We start from the raw sequence: 19,137 nt of genomic DNA on the forward strand, positions 1-19,137 counted from the left end.
ATGCCTGACAAAGAGTTTTGGTCTGAAACATTGACTTTCCTGTTCCTTAGATGCTGTCTATTGTGCTTTTCCAGCTTCACATCTGTTGACTGTATCTTTCCTCAACTTCCTTATGTCTTCATCAAAACATGTTTTCCATCTTTAGCTGCAATGCCTTCAATTCCCTCATTTAAGTATTGTAAATAAATTCTAAAATGTTCAGTAGTGTATTAGACCCAACCATTTACAAGGCAGGCAAGAAACACAGGGGTAAAAAATCTTTTTTTTTTCCAGAATAAGTGGTACTAGAACAAAGAACATTACAGCACAGGAACAGACCCTTCGGCCCTCTAAGCCTGTGCCGATTCAGATCCCTGATCTAAACCTGCTGCCTACTTTCTAAGGATCTGTATCCCTTTGCTCTCTGCCCATTCATGCATCTGTTTAGATACATCTTAAACGATGCTATTGTTCCTGCCCCTAACATTTCCGCAGGCAATGTGTTCCAGGCACCCTCCACCCTCTGCGTGAAGAACTTTCCACGCATATCTCCCCTAAAGTTTTCCCTCCTCACTTTGAACTAATGACCCCCTAGTAATTAAGTCCTCCACTCTTGGAAAAATCTTCTTGCTATCTACCCTGTCTACACCTCTCATGATATTGTAGATCTTAATCAGGTCCCCCCTCAACCCCCTTTCCAATGAAAATAATCCTAATCTACTCAACCTCTCCTCATAGCTAGCACCCTCCACACCAGGCAACATCCTGGTGAACCTCCTCTGCACCCTCTCCAAAGCATCCACATCCTTTTGGTAATGTGGTGAACAAAACAGTTCACAGTATTCCAGATATGGCCGAACCAAAATCTTATACACTGTAACATGACCTGCCAACACTTGTACTCAATACCCCAACTGATGAAGGAAAGCATGCCATATGCCTTCTTGACCACTCACTGATCTGCATTGCCACCTTCAGGGAACACCAGATCTCTCCGTACAGCAATTTTCCCCAGGACTTTTATTTACTGCATAGTTCACTCTTGAAGTGGATCTTCCAAAATGCATCACCTCTCATTTGCCTGGATTGAACTCCATCTGCCATTTCTCTGCCCAACCCTCCAATCTATCTATATTCTGCTGTATTCTCTGACAGTCCCCTTCACTATCTGCTACTCCAGCAATCTTAGTGTCATGTGCAAACTTGCTAATGAGGCAACCTGCACCTTCCTCACAAACAACAGTAGTCCCAGCACAGATCCCTGTGGAACACCACTGGTCACAGGTCTCCATTTTGAGAAGCTCCCTTCCACTACTACTCTCCATCTCCTGTTGCCCAACCAGTCTCTATCCATTTAGCTAGAACACCCTGGGCCGCATGTGACTTCACTTTCTCCATCAGCCTACCATAGGGAACTTTCTCAGGCGCCAAAGTCCATGATTATGACATCTACATCCCTTCTCTCATCAATCAACTTTGTCACCTCTTCAAAAAATTCTATTAGATTTGTAAGTCATGACCTTCCCTGCACAAAACCATGCTGCCTATCACTGATATATCCAAATGGGATATATATCCTATCCCTCAGTAGTGTCTCCAGTAGCTTGCCTACCACTGATGCCAGTAATTACCTGGATTATTCCTGCTACCTTCTTAAGCAAGGAGTCAACATTAGCATTTCTCCAGTCCTTGGGACTTCCCCAATGTTCAAGGATGCCGCAAAGGTATCTGTTAAAGCCCTAGCTATTTCCTCTCTTGCTTCCCTCCGTAACCTGGGGTAGATCCCATCCCACCTGGGGACTTGTCCACCTTAACACCTTTTAGAATACCCAACACTTCCTTCCTCCCTCTTTATGTCGACTTGATCTAGAGTAGAGTAATCAAAGATCTATCCCTAACCTCAACATCCACCATGTCCCTTTCCTCAGTGAATACTGTTGCAAAGTACTCATTAAGAGTCTCACCCATTTTCTCCGACTCCACGTTCATCTTTCATCCTTTGTCCTTGAGTAGGCCAAAACCTTTCCCTTGTTTTTCTCTTGCTCCTTATATATGAATAAAAGGCGTTGGAGTTTTCCTTAACCTTGCCCGCTAAGGATATCTCATGACCACTTTTAGCCCTCTTAACTCCACATTTCAGATTGGTCCTACATTCCAGATATTCTTCCTACTCCACAATTCTCTCTGCTTATAGGTGGAAATGAAGATAATGAATGGCTTAAAAAAGCCAAGAGTTTCTGTGAAATAAACTTGCAGAGCTTTGGGAAAGGAGCAGGGGAATAATGCAGACTGTATTGCTCTACAGAAAGTTGACAGTGATGAAACAGGCCAAATTACTTCTTGTGCCAAAATGAATTCAAGAATCATTTCTGCAGCCTCTACTCATAATGTAATCCAGGAATCTGTAAATCTGCGCTACACCCCAAGGAAGGTCCACAGTCTCTCCTCTTGGGAGTGTAATGCCTAGACCTGGACACATCCTCTGGGGATGCTCTGTGCACCATTTCAAATCTCTCTGAGCTTTTCCAGTGACCCCGATCTCGGACACAACTGACAAAGCTCTAACCTTGCACAGTGAAAGGCCGGTGATAGTGGAAGAAGTGACTTGGTTAGATCTTGCTTTGGTATCTGATTGGAAGTAACAATCTGGAAATACTTCCCATTGAATGTGCTGTTAAGAGTGAACAGAAAGCCATCCTCCTCTTAGCCCAGGGAACAATGTGCCGGCTCCATTACCCCTACAGCACATGCTCTCAAACAGAGGAAAGCTTCGCGTGTGGCCCCTTGTATTTTGAAACTTGCTTTCCAGCATCATTGAAAGCAGCAGAATGGACTTTCAGTTTCTCAAGGATCTATCCAAACTTTTGCCTGAAACATGGAGGAATATGAGGCAGTGCAAATTTTAAAAATCATACTTGATTCTGTACTAGGTTTATGAAAAGAAAAAAAGTCTCAACTATGACAGAAAACCAAGATTCCTCTGCATCTTCCACCTTCCTTTTCAAATTTCAGCATTTTAGAATCAACTTTATTATGTTCTCAAGAAGGGTAACTGGCGAAACATTAACTCTGATTTCTCTCCACAGATGCTGCTGAGTTTTCCAGCAATTTTGTTTTTGCTTTTTTTCTGATTTCCACTATCCAAGCCAACTTTTTTTTAATATAATCATGATAGACCAAAGATTAGACACAGATTGGCTTGTTTTGGGGTTGAAATTTCAATGACTTTTGACATACCAGCTAGTGTAACAGTGACCAAACTGAGAGAAAACCGTGAAAACAACTAACAATGAGAAGACTAGATTCCCAGTTATGTTGTTCTGTATGTTTGATGGGACAATGCATCAAAGTTTGCAGTTTCAAAACAAGATGATTACACAAAGTAAAATGATCTGGGATATGTTCAGATCAGATTTTGTCAATATTGCTGAAGTTAGATCACATAACACTGACAGTGCAGTGATTTAATTCGTCTTATTTAACCACTGGACATCTTTCTAAAGGAGCCCTTCAAGGATAATGTGAGAAAAAAAAGTGGAATAACTGGATGAATGAAGGTGAGAAGACATTCTGACATGAGGCAGCATATGGGCTGTAATACCAACAAACTGAAAAATGTGTTGCTGGAAAAGCACAGCAGGTCAGGCAGCATTCAAGGAGCAGGAGAATCGACGATTCGGGCATAAGCCCTTCTTCAGGAATCCCCTTCTCCTGCTTCTTGGATGCTGCCTGACCTGCTGCGCTTTTCCAGCAACACATTTTTCAGCTCTGATCTCCAGCATCTGCAGTCCTCACTTTCTCCCTGTAATACCAACAACACTGAGAATGGATTGTAGAGGCCTGAGCTGAAATCAGAACACAGGCTGTCATGAAATCATTCAAGAAATATGGAATTATCAGCACAGTTATGGAATAGAAATGATTATTTGTGAACTAGCATGGCCAATAATGATGTGATAGCTGATGATGATGATGTTACTGGTCAAATGATGACTAAGAAGTAGATTGGACAGTATTAGTTTGGTCTGAATACAAGGAAAGGGTGAGTTATATGGATTTTAATTCCTATTCAAAGTATGCTGTAGTGCGGAGTAGTATTCTTCTCTTTACTGTGAAAAACCCAATGAAATCATACGAATTTGTACTTGGCTTTTGTTTTCAATTAATTGATAAATTTGATGAACTTAGTGTACAGACCCGTGCTGTACATCTCTATGACAATTGGCTCCATGGAGGTTACTGTTTATTTATAAATAAGTATTCAATTATAAACTACTCTTTGGCTTCTTTTGCATTACATTTGGGGTCAGGGATATTGGAAACAGTCCCTGACTTGCACTCTGTGACAGCAAGACAAAAGGAAAAGGTGGATTTCATTCTTTCCGAAATATTGTCGTCTAAAAATTGATCCCCTGCTTTCTCACTGAATATTTACTTTAAGAAACTCAAATTTTATGCAATGGTTTCTTGCATTGCTTTGTTCCTTTCCTTTCAACATATGCCCACTTAATAATGAATTCCATATTTCATCCCATTCACTGGATTAGTATACGAATTCTTACATTGCTTGCATGTGAATTTTATCCTTCTTGTGTATCACAACTAAACATAGATCAATGCCTAGAGCTAACCAATATCAGGCGTAACTCCCAACTTCAGGAGTTCCCCTCAACTTCACAAAAGAGACCCAACTGAGTCCACAAAGTCAGGAGTATAACTTGCCTGGACAAAACTTCTTAGTAAATATTTCCTCACGAAAAAGGAACAGAAGTTGGATTCACTTCGTATTTGACACAGAAAATTAAATGAAACATTTTAGAATATTACAATATAAATATAGGATATATATTTAATATTTGGCTGCATTTGCTGACGCCAGTGCATGTGTGATATACCATTTAAATTCATGCATGCACAACTGAATGGGTTCAGGCTTAAATGGGATACAGCTGTGAAAATGGGGGATGCCCCTGGAAATGGTGCAGCTCAGTCCAGTAGAATGTGGGTCTTCTCTCTTCTTTCCTGCTTGTCTCATGTTCTCACTTCCCCATACCACCCCAACACATCCTCTCTCCCCACTCTGTTGCATCTCTCTCCTCCACTTCCTGTGTCCTCACCTCCCTGCTTCCTCTCTCCACCCCTTCCTACACCCTCATTCTCCCCCAATTCCGGATCCTCTCTCTCCCTTATCCAGTGTCCTCTTCTCTCCCTCATCCCATGTCTGCTCCCCTCCCCGTCCTGTCCCTCACCCCTACCAACATTAAAAAGTTTTAAATGACTCACATCTCCATTACAAAGTTGAGTTTAATCTACATGCTCTAGCCGTTTGAAGGATGACACATCACTGATAATGAAACAAATTTGATAGTACTGCTTATCAAATTTGATTGAACTAAATGTGTAGATGAGAGTAGGGCAGTGGATGTAATCTAAGTGGACTTTAGTAAGGCTTTTAACAAGTTCTTGCAAGACAGACTGGTTAAGAAGCTAGGAGCCCATGTGATTCAGGGAAATTTAGCAAATTGAAACCAAAGTGGCAAGAAATAGAGCCTCATGTTCAAACAGTGGCTTTCTGTTCGAAAGCCTAGTTGCATACCATAGTATTCAGTACTGGCTCCCTTGCTGTTTATTATGTGATCCAGATATGAATGTGTAAGAGTTATGAGCAGTACGTTTGCTGATGATACAAAAATTACTGTGATGATAAATAGCAAGGGCAAAAGCCTTAGACTTCAGGATGAGTCTAGTCAGATGGGTGTACCAGTGGTATATGAATTTAAGGGAACTCAATTAGTAAATGAATAAAAAATGTGAGGTGACGCATTTTGGGAGGACTATGAAGAACAGAGGATAAAAGGCATCTTAATGTGTAAGTCCATAGAATGTTCAAGTCAGCACGGTAGGCAGATAAGGTGGTTAAGGCAGCATATAGATACTTGCCTTTTTTAGTCAAAACCTTTATTACAAGATCAAAGAGGTTATGATGGAGCTGCCTATGATGTTAGTTAGTCCACAGCTACTGTACTGTGTGCAATTCTGGTTGCCACACTATTGGAATATGACTACATTACAGAAGGTTCATAAGAGGTTCATCAGGATGTTGCCTGAGCTGCAGCAACTTGACTTTGGAGAGGGTCTAAGTAGGCTGGTGTCGTTTTCCTTATAGCTAAGAAGGCTGATCAGTTGGGCCTGATCGAGATGTATGAAATTCTGAGGAGCATGGACAGGGTATAAATGGAGAAATGTTTCTCTTGGGTCATTAACCAGAGAACACAGGTTTGAGATATGAAACAGACTGTTTAGAGGGATTTAAGGATAACATTTTTCACTCAGTGTTGTGCGTATCTGGAATTTATTGCCTGAAAAGGGTGGTAAATGCAGAGACCCTTAAAGCATTTAAGTACAATTTAGATGAGCTCTTGAAATATGATAACATAAAAGGAGATGGGCCAAGTGCTGAACAATACGAGTAGAATAGATGAATGCTTGATGACTGGCATGGACACAATGGTGGAAGGGCCTCTTTCCATGACACTATGACTATGACAAATTGACTTTGACAATAACTGGCTGTAGTCATTCTCATTTGCCAATGACCTCAGCTTCGGACATCTCTGCTAGAGTTCCTCAGAGAAGTGTCCTCGGCCCAAACATCCTCAGCTGTCATCCTTCTTGCCATTGTAAGGTCAGAAGTGGGAAATATTTGTGGGTGGTTGCACAATGTTCAGCACCATTCATGACTCCTCAGATAATGAAAAAGTCCAAACTGGACAATATTCTTGGCTAATAAATAGCAAGTTACATTCCGACAAATGCCAGGCAAAGACCATCTTCAACGCGAAAGAATCTAGTGAGTTTTGGGAAGATTGGTAGCTCAGGTTGAGATTCTGGATGTAGGTTTGTTTACTGAGCTGGAAGGTTTATTTTCAGATGTTTTGTCACCATACTAGGTAATATCTTCAGTGAGCCACCAAATGAAGCACTGCTGATGATTCCTGCTTTCTATTTATATGTTTGGGTTTCTTTGGGTTGGTGATGTCATTTCCTGTGGTGATGTCATTTCCTGTTCTTTTTTCTCAAGGGGTGGTAAATGAGGTGTAACTCGACATGTTTGTTGATAATGTTCCAGTTGGTATACCATGCTTTTAGGAATTCTCTTGTGTCTCTCTGTTTGGCTTGTCCTAGGATAGATGTGTTGTCCTTCCTTATCTGTATGTAAGGATACTAGTGAGAGAGGGTCTTGGCTCGTTAATGTTCATGCATCCTGGTGGCTAGTTTTAGATTAGATTAGATTACTTACAGTGTGGAAACAGACCCTTCGGCCCAACAAGTCCACACCAACCCTCTGAAGAGCGACCCACCCAGACCCATTCCCCTATATTTACCCCTTCACCTAAAACTACAGGCAGTTTAGCATGGCCAATTCACCTATCCTGCACATCTTTGGACTGTGGGAGGAAACCGGAGCACCCAGAGAAAACCCACGCAGACACGGGGAGAATGTGCAAACTCCACACAGTCAGTTGCCTGAGGTGGGAATTGAACCCAGGTCTCAGGCGCTGTGAGGCAGCAGTGCTAACCACTGTGCCTCCCCGTTTCTGCCTGTTTGTCCAATGTAGTGCTTGTTACGGTTCTTGCGTGGTATTATGTAAATTGCATTAGTTTCACTTGTTGTCTGTATAGGGTCTTTCAAGTTCATTAGCTGCTGTTTTAGTGTGTTGGTGAGTTTGTGGGCTACCATGATGCCAAGGGGTCTGAGTAGTCTGACAGTCATTTCCAAGATGTCTTTGATGTAGGGGAGGGTGGCTAGGGTTTCTGGATACGTTTTGTCTGCTTGTTAGGGTTTGTTGCTGAGAAATCGGTGGACTGTGTTCAAAATGCATCCAGAAACCGTCACATAAATACAGTGACAACAAGAGCAGGTCAGAGGCTGGGAATTCTTGATTCCCTGCCACCTATAATCAAGCAGGCTGTTTTGCGCTGGATAGTGTCATGTGTTTTGAGTGTTATTCAAACTGGACCCATCCAGGACAAAACAGACTGCTTTACTGGCACCTCATCCATCACAGTGGCAGCAGTTTTCACAACTTACAAAGTTGTACTACAGCAATTCACCAACTCAACATTGATGTCCTCTGTCATCGAGAAAGACAAAGGCAGCACATGCATGGGAACACCTCCATCTCTCAGCTCCCCTCTCAGCCACTCAACCACCTTCCTAACAGCACGGTGGATGTCCCTACATCCTGAAGACCACAGTAGGTCAAGAAGACTATTCACTATCACTTTCAACAGCAATTACAAATGTGCAACAAAATGGCCTGATTAGCAAGGTTCATTTCCCATAAACGATTTTAAAATGTTCCAGAGTGGAGATGAATAACAATATTGAAAGGTAAACAGTGTGAGAATGATAGAATTAAGTATCTAATAAGTGGAATGCCATCACTAACATATCTAGAAAAGAAGAATGAGAATTTTAAAATGTAGATATTGCCAGATCAGAAGTCAATGTCGGTGAGCAAGCACGGAAGAGAGGGGTAAATTGGACTTAACGTGAGTTATGCAGTTTTGAATAAACTCAGCTTATACAGGATGGAAGATGCCATCAAAATGCCAGACTACTTTTCTAATATCCAGTTCTACGGAGGAAAATTTCTTCCAAACATATACTGGGAAGACCACAGCCAGCCTCTGCCACAATCTCTGTTCCCTGACTTTTACCACTCCATCATTGAGAGCCATTGCTTCAGTCACCAATTTTGAATTCTGAATCCATTGCTTGAACCTATCCACTTCTTTAATACTCCTGTGTTATTATAGATTTCACAACTTTAATAACTGTTCATGGGTTAAATTAAATGACAAAAGATAAACCGTTACATACAGAAAGCAGCAGCAATAATGTTTTCTGGAATAAATCGTTTCTTAAGATGGAAAAGGCAAGGAGAAACTGTTATAAAGGAATTAAAACCAACATGTGAATTGACCAACTCTGGGAAGAACCAACATGAACAAGCTGCCTCCTTGGAGAAAAGAGATAAAAATTGCTTGATAAGCTGCTGCCTTGTGATAAATGGGCAAACTAAGCATGTCTGCAGAAGTAACGTTGTGAAGTAAACGGGTTAAATGCAGGAAAAACCGTGTTTTAAACAGATAGCCAACCCGAAGGTAACAGGGCACTGGGGAGCTCTCCTCATGGGTCTGCTCCTGGGCCTGGCCAGGCTGGATATAAACAGGTCTAGACAGTGGGCCATGGCGGGGGTCAGTTCGGCCGACTGCTTGTCCCTCTTCCAGAGCTATGTATGAGCGTGGGTGCCCTTGGAGAGGGAGCATGCGGCATCCACTAATTTGCTCACTGCTTTTAGGGAGAGGTGGGCATCGTGGGGGGTGCAGTGCATTGTTTCTCCCTCCAATTCTAGTTTGATTTCATCCTTATCCTCCTCCTTCACCTTCTTTCACATAAGCATTGTTCTTTTCGGGATTTGCTTGTTACTGGTTCCCTGGCCAAATGGGTGTTTTTCCTGGCAGTGGAGGTATTGAATAAAATTACTTGCGCAATGGTGAAAAAAAAGCAACAGGGGTGCTACTTCTGATATTGAGGCAAGCTGCAGACTTCAGGTCTCCTGAAACGTAATCAATATTGGGGATGAAAGAATCGAAAGGAGAACAATAATGTCACATTACAAACTTGAAAGAGAGAAAATCGTTTAAGAATCCAACACTAGGCCATGTCAGTCGCAGAACTTTGAAGAGCAACACTGTACAAGGATCGAACCCTGGACGCATCCAGAGACAGACACAGCTGGTGGAATCTGGCCAAGTTCCACCATTAATCAGGTAATCGCAACTCCATGTTGAGTTGTGATGTTTAACTTCTTACTTGAGGGCCTTATTTTGTTGCAATAAAGTTTAAATCCTTCTTAAAAAGTAGCTGAATTAAAGATAACTTGTGGTGACATACCAAAGCACTCTTTTTAAATAAAAAACAAATTTGACCAAGCTTTTTAGTGACTTATTTTAATATCTTCCTCCAAGGCTTGATATCAAATTTTATTCAACGATACTTCTGTGAAGTGCATTGGTTCATGTTATTAAACTAAAGGTGCGGTATCAAAACAGGTTGCTGTCACTGAAAAAGAAAATCTTAAAACACAAAACAGTAATCACTGATACTCACACACATTGTGCTGGTTTGGATGCAGACACTGAAGGTTGCTGTTTACATTTTTTGTCTAATCCTGCAGCTACCAGTCGTAACAGGAGTTGATACTGTTCCTTATCATTCTTCTCTATGTTCTTCAGAAAGAAAAGAAATGTTTGTTTTACATCCTGGAAAATCTCTCCTCATTTCCTAAAGTATTGATTCCTTGAGGGACAATTGTCATGCCATTTCCATTTTCGCCAGGATATAATCATCCACAGATTATTCAAGCTTTGGTTACAACATAGCTTTGCCCATGTTGCCTTTATCAGTCATCTGTACATTAACACTTGGAGTAGGGAATCACTGGATAACAGGGCAAAAGTGAGGACTGCAGATGCTGGAAATCAGAGTCTAGATTAGAGTGATGCTGGTAAAGCACAGCATGTCAGGCAGCATCTGAGGAGCAGGAAAATCGACGTTTTGGGCAAAAGCATCCTGATGAAGGGCTTTTGCCCGAACCATCAATTTTCCTGCTTGTCGGATGCTGCCTGACCTGCTGTGCTTTTTCAGCACCACTCTAATCTAGACTCTGGATAACAATCAAGTCCCAGCTTCCTTTCGAAACGGAGAGTTGTTACCAATGTAGCGTGCCTCCTACAGGCTCTTACGGTGCCCTGGTCCTTATCACTGGGCCAGATGATCCAGGTTCAAATGCCAGCTGCTCCAGAGGTGTGTTGTAACACTGAATCAGGTTGATTAAAACGTAACTGCAATTTGACCTGTGGCATTGCTCTTTTAGAAGGCTGATTGGTCTGAAGTGCTGGGTTAATGTTCCATTTTCTACAGGGTATGGGGTTGAACCTCACATTTGCTAAAGATTCTGGCTGACCTTTGCCACGGGTGAGTTCATGTCAGTTCTGAGCTAACATAAAAAGGCTCTTGCAGTGCAATGGCAGTGTCCCAACCTCTGCACCAATCTGGGTTCAAGTTCCACCTGCTTCACAGCTGGTGTGTCATAACATGCATGAATAAAGTTAATTAAAACTACATATAGCACTCATCCTGCTACTCAGCTGTGAGTAACTAAGTAGCTGTCAGTCTAGGGATTGTGATTTGAAACTTATCAATCAATGTAAAATAGACATTCAATGGCTCAGAGTCTTTTTGGTACAGGAGATGGAACAGAAAGCATACAATTCATATGATAGCATCTAGAAACAACCAATTTTTTAAAGACTGCATTTGAGGGGTTGGTGGAGATTCGGAGTCTCCTTTCTCCCCTTTATTGTGGTCAGCTGACAGTTTACAAGTATATACAGCTATTTCTTGTCTACCATGCCCAATTTGTTTCTGAAAAATGATAAGCGTATTAAGAATCTGAGACGAGTGGGCCTTTGTCTTATTGTTAGCAATCTCACCTTGTGTTACAAGATGCCTGGCTCAAATTCTGCTCAGCAGGTGAAGACCAAAGATTCAGCTCATTGTCCAGTGGCCTACTCATGTTTTGTGCGTACTTGTGGCTCTAACCTTGTTCGTCATCCAATTACTCAAGAAAATATTAATAACTCTTGGCTGTATGGAAGGAGTGGTTTGGGGATCCACAGTGGCTCAGTGGTTAACACTGTTGCCTCCCAGTGCCAGGAACCAGAGTTCAGTTCCAGCCTCAGGCAACTGTGTGGAGTTTGGATATACTCCCCATGTCTGTGTGGGTTTTCTTCGGGAGCTCCGGTTTCCTCTCACAGTCCAAAGATGGGCAGGTTAGGTGAATTAGGAGCAAGTGAGGACTGCAGATGCTGGAGATCAGAGTTGAGAGTGTGGTGCTTGAAAAACACAGCAGGTCAGGCAACATCCGAGGAGCAGCAGAATCGACATTCTGGGCATAAGCCCTTCATCAGGACATCCAGGTGAATTGGCCAGGCTACATTGTCCATTGTGTTCAGGAATGTGTAGGTTAAGTACATTGGTCAGGGGTAAATGTAGAGTAATGGGGTAGGGGACTGAGTCTGTGTGGGTTACTCTTCAGAGGGTGGGTGTGGACTTGTTGGGCCGAAGGGCCTGTTTCCATACTATAGGGATTCTATGATTCTACAAGTGTTCACCTTCTGGCCAGTCAGCATGTTGATCAGCCTAGAACCAAGCACATTCTGCAATGTGCTCATTTACAGGGCTCTCGGTTGATAGCTGGAGTGGGAAACTGGATGTTAAGGAGGAACACACTGATGGGCCTGACTTTGCAAGACAATGCTCTCCTAAAACAAGTTCTGCACATAATTCCTGCGCAGTCTTAGAAGCTCTATTAAGACTTGCTGTGTATGATTACGCAATAATTTTAAACTTTAGTTAAAGAGAATCGAATGGATTGATGGTAGATGTTTGTTTAATAGCTTTATGGATATATTTTACATATACCTACGTTGCCTTACTAGTTCAGAGGAGCATCCAATACATGAATTTGTCACAGGTACATTTAATATAAACTGTTACTCTAACCTGGCTAAACCTCATTAAATCTTATGTATTGAATACAGCTTATATTAGTATCAGTAAATAAGGTGGAGATACTGTGGAGCACTATGGTGGGGACGGCACAGTGGCACAATGGTTAGCACTGCTGCCTCACAGCACCAGGGTCCCAGGTTCAATTCCAGCCTCGAGCGACTGTCTGAGTGGAGTTTACACATTCTCCCAGTGTTTGCATGGGTTTCCTCCGGGTGCTCCGGTTTCATGCTTTAGATTAGATTAGATTAGATTACTTACAGTGTGGAAACAGGCCCTTCGGCCCAACAAGTCCACACCGCACCCGCCGAAGCGCAACCCACCCATACCCCTACATCTACACCTTACCTAACACTACAGGCAATTTAGCATGGCCAATTCACCTGACCTGCACATCTTTGGAGTGTGGGAGGAAACCGGAGCACCCGGAGGAAACCCACGCAGACACAGGGAGAACGTGCAAACTCCACACAGAGAGTCGCCTGAGGCGGGAATTGAACCCGGATCTCTGGCGCTGTGAGGCAGCAGTGCTAACCACTGTGCCACTGTGCCACCGTGCCGCCCACAGTCCAAAGATATGCAGGTTAGGTGGAATGGCCATGCTAAATTGCCCATAGTGTTAGGTGAAGGGGTAAATGTAGGGGAATGGGTCTGGGTGGGTTGCTCTTTGGAGGGTCGGTGTGGACTTGTTGGGCCGAAGGGCTTGTTTCCACACTGTAAATCAGCTAATCTAAAGCACTTAGCACCTAAAGCAATTCTCAATGATTAATGAAATGTGTTAAGAGATGCTTAAATATAATTGTATTATTTGCAAGTGTTTTAGGCTGGTGTCTAACATGATAGCAATCATACCGCAATAATTCAGAAGTCAGCATTAACATCTTTGGTGTGCAAGAACATATTCTGTGACAGAAGTAACACATTAGTCAGGCCAGATCTTCCCAAAGTGGGGGCCATGAACTCCAAGGCAGCAATAGCTGACCCTCCTTCCCTTGCTCTCACAGGTTTTCTGCACCCACATCTCCACACACTCAGGGGTATAATTTTCCAACCTCAAATTGGGATCACAGAGGGGAAAAAAAATTTGGGAAGCCTTAGCTCAGGCTTTTAGGAACTCACAGCAGAAGACCAACCAAACAGTAAGTGCCAGGTAATGCAATTTAACAAGCATCAAAAAGTTTGTGAGAATATAATTAGTCAACATCTCGACATATCAGCTGCAATTGTATTTACATATATTTATTTACCTATAAGAAATTTTCTCATTTACTGATAAGAAATAAGGTATACAGCATCGAGAATGAAGATAACATTGTGACACTGAAATCAGTGTCGCAGTTGCATACGAAGCAACAACCTCAAGACAAACCCAGAACTGACAGGTTCAGAGCAAATCGTTCGAAATATCCATGAGTTGTATAACTAAGTTTGTTTTCTGTCAATCTTTCCTACATTTCTGGCTTGAACTTCAAATCATAAACTTGCAATTTCCCCACTGGATCTGCTATCAATTACAGCTCCTCGTGGCTTTTATTTTGCTTTTTCAGCTGTCACACTACACCCGCACTTCCCTTTTACCTTATGTCGTCATCCCTTTAGTTTTTGAATCTTGCCTGCATTTGCCCAATGACAGTCTTTCTCCTTTACTCTTTCCTCCCCTCATGCCATTCCCTCCCTCCATTCTTGCTTAAAACCTGTTATACCTTTAACTTCTTTCAGTTCTAATGATAAGACATTGCCACCTGTAATATTAACTCTGGTTCTTTCCCAACAGATAGTGTGTGACATAGCACTTTGTTTTGAATTTGAACTTATTACTCATCTCACTTACAGTACAATGGTGGCTTCTAACATTTTTCTTGAGTGGTGATGGTGTTGATGGAAGGCTATGGTGCTTTAGAGGAAAAGGCAGCTGCTCGCTGGTTTCTCCTGGAAGCTCACTGAGTGATCTGTTTGGAATATACAATGCAAATAAATTCAACTCTTGTACATCAGGCTACTTCCCCATTCATGCACATCAGTAAAGGAAGGAAGGAACTTTCCTACCTTAGTCATGTACCTTCATAGACCTAGCAGGATTGCTCTCATCTCTATAATGTTTACACACCCCTTTGAAAAAAAAAACCTGAATTGCTGGCAATAATACATATTATTGTCAGTTCAGCATCAGACTGTGCTATAATTCATACTGGTCCTAGGACTATAGTAAGTTTGACGCTATCAGCCAGGGAGCAACTTGGATGCGAGAGCTAGCCTCTGAGGTGCAACGGGAAAAAAAAGGACCATTTATTTCAAGTGGCAGTTTCATTGCTTTCATCTACCTTTTGTTTGCAAGAAAGAAAATAATCCATTTGAATATTGATGAGATATTTCACATTTTAAATGCTAGTTTCTACGCTTCAGGAAGAGCTTATTTCTCTGGTCTATTGTAACACTTGAGAGAAAGTTATCCCACACGTCTTATTTCAAAAAGGACGTGGAAGTACTGGAGAAAGTGCAGAGACTGTCAAGGAGAAACACATAATGAGAACGGTTTGACAGGTTATGTCTCTTTGTCTTGAAGGAAAGGCTGAGACGTGACAGCAGTTTTATAAATTCTGAAAGATTTTCATTGGGTGAATATGTCAAGGCAATTTCTTTTTGTGGGGAGGGCCAGAACTAGATTGTGTCTTCATAAAGTAATCACCAGGAAATCCAACACGGAATTCAGAAGAAGCTTGTTCCTTCACAGAATGGAGAGAAGATGGAATTCACTGCCACAAGGAGTAATTGAAGTGAAAAGTATTGATGCATTGAAGGGAAAAATAGTAGAGCATATAAAGGGAAAGGAAGTATGCAATTAGAACCTGGATACATCCTCTAGGTCCATGCACAAATTACCACCGTGGTTTTTAATGGCCTTATTCTCTCCCTCAATATCCTATTATCCTTAAGGTACCTGAAAGGAACTTACAATTTTCTTCTATTTTACCTACCAATATCCTTTCATATCCCTTTTTAACTCTTCTAATCTCCCTTTTAAGTTCCCTCTTGCACATTCTATACTCCTTAAAGGCTTCTGCTGTTTTGAGCCCTACTCCTGTTTGAGTCATACAAAAACGTATTGTATGTGGGATATGGAATTGAACTTTCTTGAAACTAGTTTCTTCTGTTCCACACTTTGGGAATCACACTAGACAAAAGCTAATCCTGCAGACATTCCAATCCTCTGTAAATGTGCAGCTATGTATTTCATTCAACAGGTCTACGTATTTTTCGTTAAGAATTTAGAAACCCTACAGTGTGGAAACAGGCCATTTAGCCTAACAAGTCCACACCAATCCTCCATCCAGACCCATTCCCCTACTTCTTTACATTTCCCTGACTAAAGCACCTAACTTACACATCCCTGAACACTATGAGTAACGTAGCACGGCCAATTCACCTCACCTAGCTTTGGACATTTTCTTCAGAATTTAGAATACCAACAGTGTGGGAATAGGCCATTTGGCCCAACCGTCTACTGTTTCCAACAATGAAGAGTTCACTACAAGCAAGAAAATTAATTCAGTATATATTATTAGAGTTCATGCGCATTGCATGTAGGCACACGAGACTGAAGAGTGAGTGATAATTAAACCAGATTTTGCACTAACAATGTAATCCTCATTTAAACTTACACATTCTGGTCTTAATTTTTACTTTCACTATGAATTCTTAGGTCTACATTTATGACAGAAATAGCCTTTGCAAATGGGTCATAATGCAAAAAAACCCTTCCTCCAAAGTTTCCACTAGATTGAGTGCTTACCACATTTTGAATTCATACAGTTAATATCAATCATAAAAATGAATGGAGTAATAGGTAGTGCAAATAGGTAGTTTGCAAAAGGTCAAAAATTATTGTATTAGAAATATTAATGAACACATAAATAAATTGGTGGTTTAAATATATGAGATGACTAACTTACCTCTGTTTTATATTGCCAAATTCATGCCAATTCCTTTCATTTCCACAATGCCTTCTCTTCGATTTGTGCTCAACATCTAAGTCAAATAGCAAAAGCCAAAAAGCAATATGATCGTTTGACCAGTTTAACCACAGAAGAAATTATTTCAAGAGAATTCCACAAATTAAGCTCCTTAAAGGACAGCCAAAGATTCACCTTTGCTAGATGACTAGACTTCCACCGAAGGTGGAATGACACACTGGCACAATGGTTAGCACTGCTGCCTTAGAGCCCCAGAGATCCAGGTTTGATTCCAGGTTTGGGTGACTGTGTTAAGTTTGCATGTTCTCCCCATGTCTTCCAAGTTCTTCTGGATGCTCTGGTCTCCTCCCACAGTTGCGCAGGTTAGGTGGATTGGCCATACTAAAAAGAATTCACCCTTAGTGTCCAGGTATGTGTAGGTTTTGAGAATTAGTTATGGGAAAAACCTAATGGTAGAAGGGGGGAGCTGAATGGCTTCTCCCTGTACTGGAGAGATTCTATGATTCTTAGGGACATTCATGAATCATAACCTGCCTAAACAGTTTTCTGTACTTTCCCTGGAAAATCTCCGGGAATGGAAAAAGAATAGAGAAAAGTATGGATACAAATCTCCCCTAGTAAGAACACTCCTTCTGAAAAGCACTAAGAATAGAATCTTCCCAGACCTGAATGACATGGAAAATGCCAAGTATGGAAAAATGTGCAAGGTCAGCAGTAAGGAAATGCACAACATTCAGAGCAAAAAAGTCCCATTTTCCAACTAAGTGTTGAATACCGAAATGGGATTCTTGCTAGTGTGCAGTTTGTGGCCTATTTGTATGCATTCTCAACTTTATGATGTCATCTCCCACACTGATATGCAGTTTCCTATTCCCCCCTCACCCCCCAGTAGGCAGAAACCAGATGGCGACAATCCATGGACATAAAAGTTAGGAGTGATAACCCTGCAACTCCACCTCACTGCTTGGACACCAGGCCCCAACATCATGGGCAGATACCACCAAACAGAACTTCCAAGTACTCATTGGCAAAGCAAAATGCCAAATTCCCCATGCCTAACATTCCGAGACAATTGAGAGTGGGAGAATATGAGGAGCCTTCATGGTAATGAGGTGACTTTGGGAAGACGATGTTACAAGGTTTGCTCAGAGTTATGGAGTGATAACTTCCATGAAACTCGGCAAATTTGACACTTAGCCAATACTAATAAAATTCAATGGAACAAAAATTAGGAAACAAGGTATGCTGTTTCATGTAAAACTGCAGAAGTTTAGATTAGATTAGATTACTTACAGTGTGGAAACAGGCCCTTCAGCCCAACAAGTCCACACCGCCCCGCCGAAGCGCAACCCACCCATACCCCTACATTTACCCCTTACCTAACACTACGAGCAATTTACCTGACCTGCACATCTTTGGACTGTGGGAGGAAACCCACGCAGACACGGGGAGAACGTGCAAACTCCACACAGTCAGTCGCCTGAGGCGGGAATTGAACCCGGGTCTCTGGCGCTGTGAGGCAGCAGTGCTAACCACTGTGCCACCGTGCCGCCCACAAAGTTGCTGAATGAGATGCACAATTATTTTACAGTATTACATCACTTGGCTCTCTACTCAACTTTATCATACAGTGTGCACTTCCACAGTAGATACAGACTAAACATGCCACAAAACATGCCTGAATGACCTACTCTTGATCCTATGTTCCTATACTTACACTCCCTGGTTCAGATAACAAGCTAATCATTAATCAATCAGATTTAAGATTTGTTAGAAACATATTTGTTTGTTTCATATACTCAAACATGGTGATGCACCATTTATATCTCTCACAGTGAAAGAACAGAAAATTAAAGGAGCTAAGCAAGGGCAAATCTAACAAATAGCAGGTTCTGTTCACTCATCCATAAACTATCATTTAGTGCAGAAAGTTTCTGCCAAGGTGAGACTGAGCGACTTCTTTTTTTACAAGGAGCCTGGATGGGTACTCTAGAATTAAGTTTAAATATTAAGGCAGTGTGATGACTTGACAAATAAGTTGTTGTTAAACTTTCACTTTCTATTTGTTCATTTGTGAGTTTCGCTGGCCGAGTCAGCATTTATTGCTCACTCCTAGTTGCCCTGCAGATGGAGGCTGCCTCCCTGAGCCATGAAAGTATTTCAGGTGTAGGGATATCTACAATATTGCAAAGGACAGAGTTTCAGGAATTTGTCCCCACAACAGCGGAGGAATGGCAAAACATCTCCAAGTCAGGTGGTGAGGAAGGGAACTTGCAGGTTGTGGTGTGTAATGTGTCTGCTGCCCTTGTTCCTCAAGCTAGTAGAGGTCACGGGTTTGGAAGTTCCTGTTGGAGGAACCTCAGTGAATTGCTGTTATGCATCTTTTTATGCATCAATCAGCCTCAGGCGACTGACTGTGTGGAGTTTGCACATTCTCCCCGTGTCTGCGCAGGTTTCCTCCGGGTGCTCCGGTTTCCTCCCACAGTCCAAAGATGTGCAGGTCAGATGAATTGGCCATGCTAAATTGCCCATAGTGTTAGGTGA

At 41.9% G+C, this 19,137-nt stretch overlaps 1 protein-coding gene across 1 annotated transcript in view; it reads right to left on the reverse strand.

The window, feature by feature from the left end:
* The window catches only part of senp2 (SUMO specific peptidase 2), a 118,636-nt gene that overhangs the window by 75,016 nt on the left and 24,483 nt on the right, over positions 1-19,137 (reverse strand). Inside the window, exons 5-7 of the mRNA XM_072578689.1 lie at positions 16,573-16,648; positions 14,454-14,571; positions 10,160-10,278 (exon numbers count right to left, since the gene is read on the reverse strand). Coding sequence (XP_072434790.1) covers positions 10,160-10,278; positions 14,454-14,571; positions 16,573-16,648 — 313 coding nt within the window. The remainder of the gene's footprint in view (positions 1-10,159; positions 10,279-14,453; positions 14,572-16,572; positions 16,649-19,137) is intronic.

Source organism: Chiloscyllium punctatum, chromosome 10 (assembly GCF_047496795.1).
Source record: "Chiloscyllium punctatum isolate Juve2018m chromosome 10, sChiPun1.3, whole genome shotgun sequence".
NCBI classification, from domain to species: Eukaryota; Metazoa; Chordata; class Chondrichthyes; order Orectolobiformes; family Hemiscylliidae; genus Chiloscyllium; species Chiloscyllium punctatum.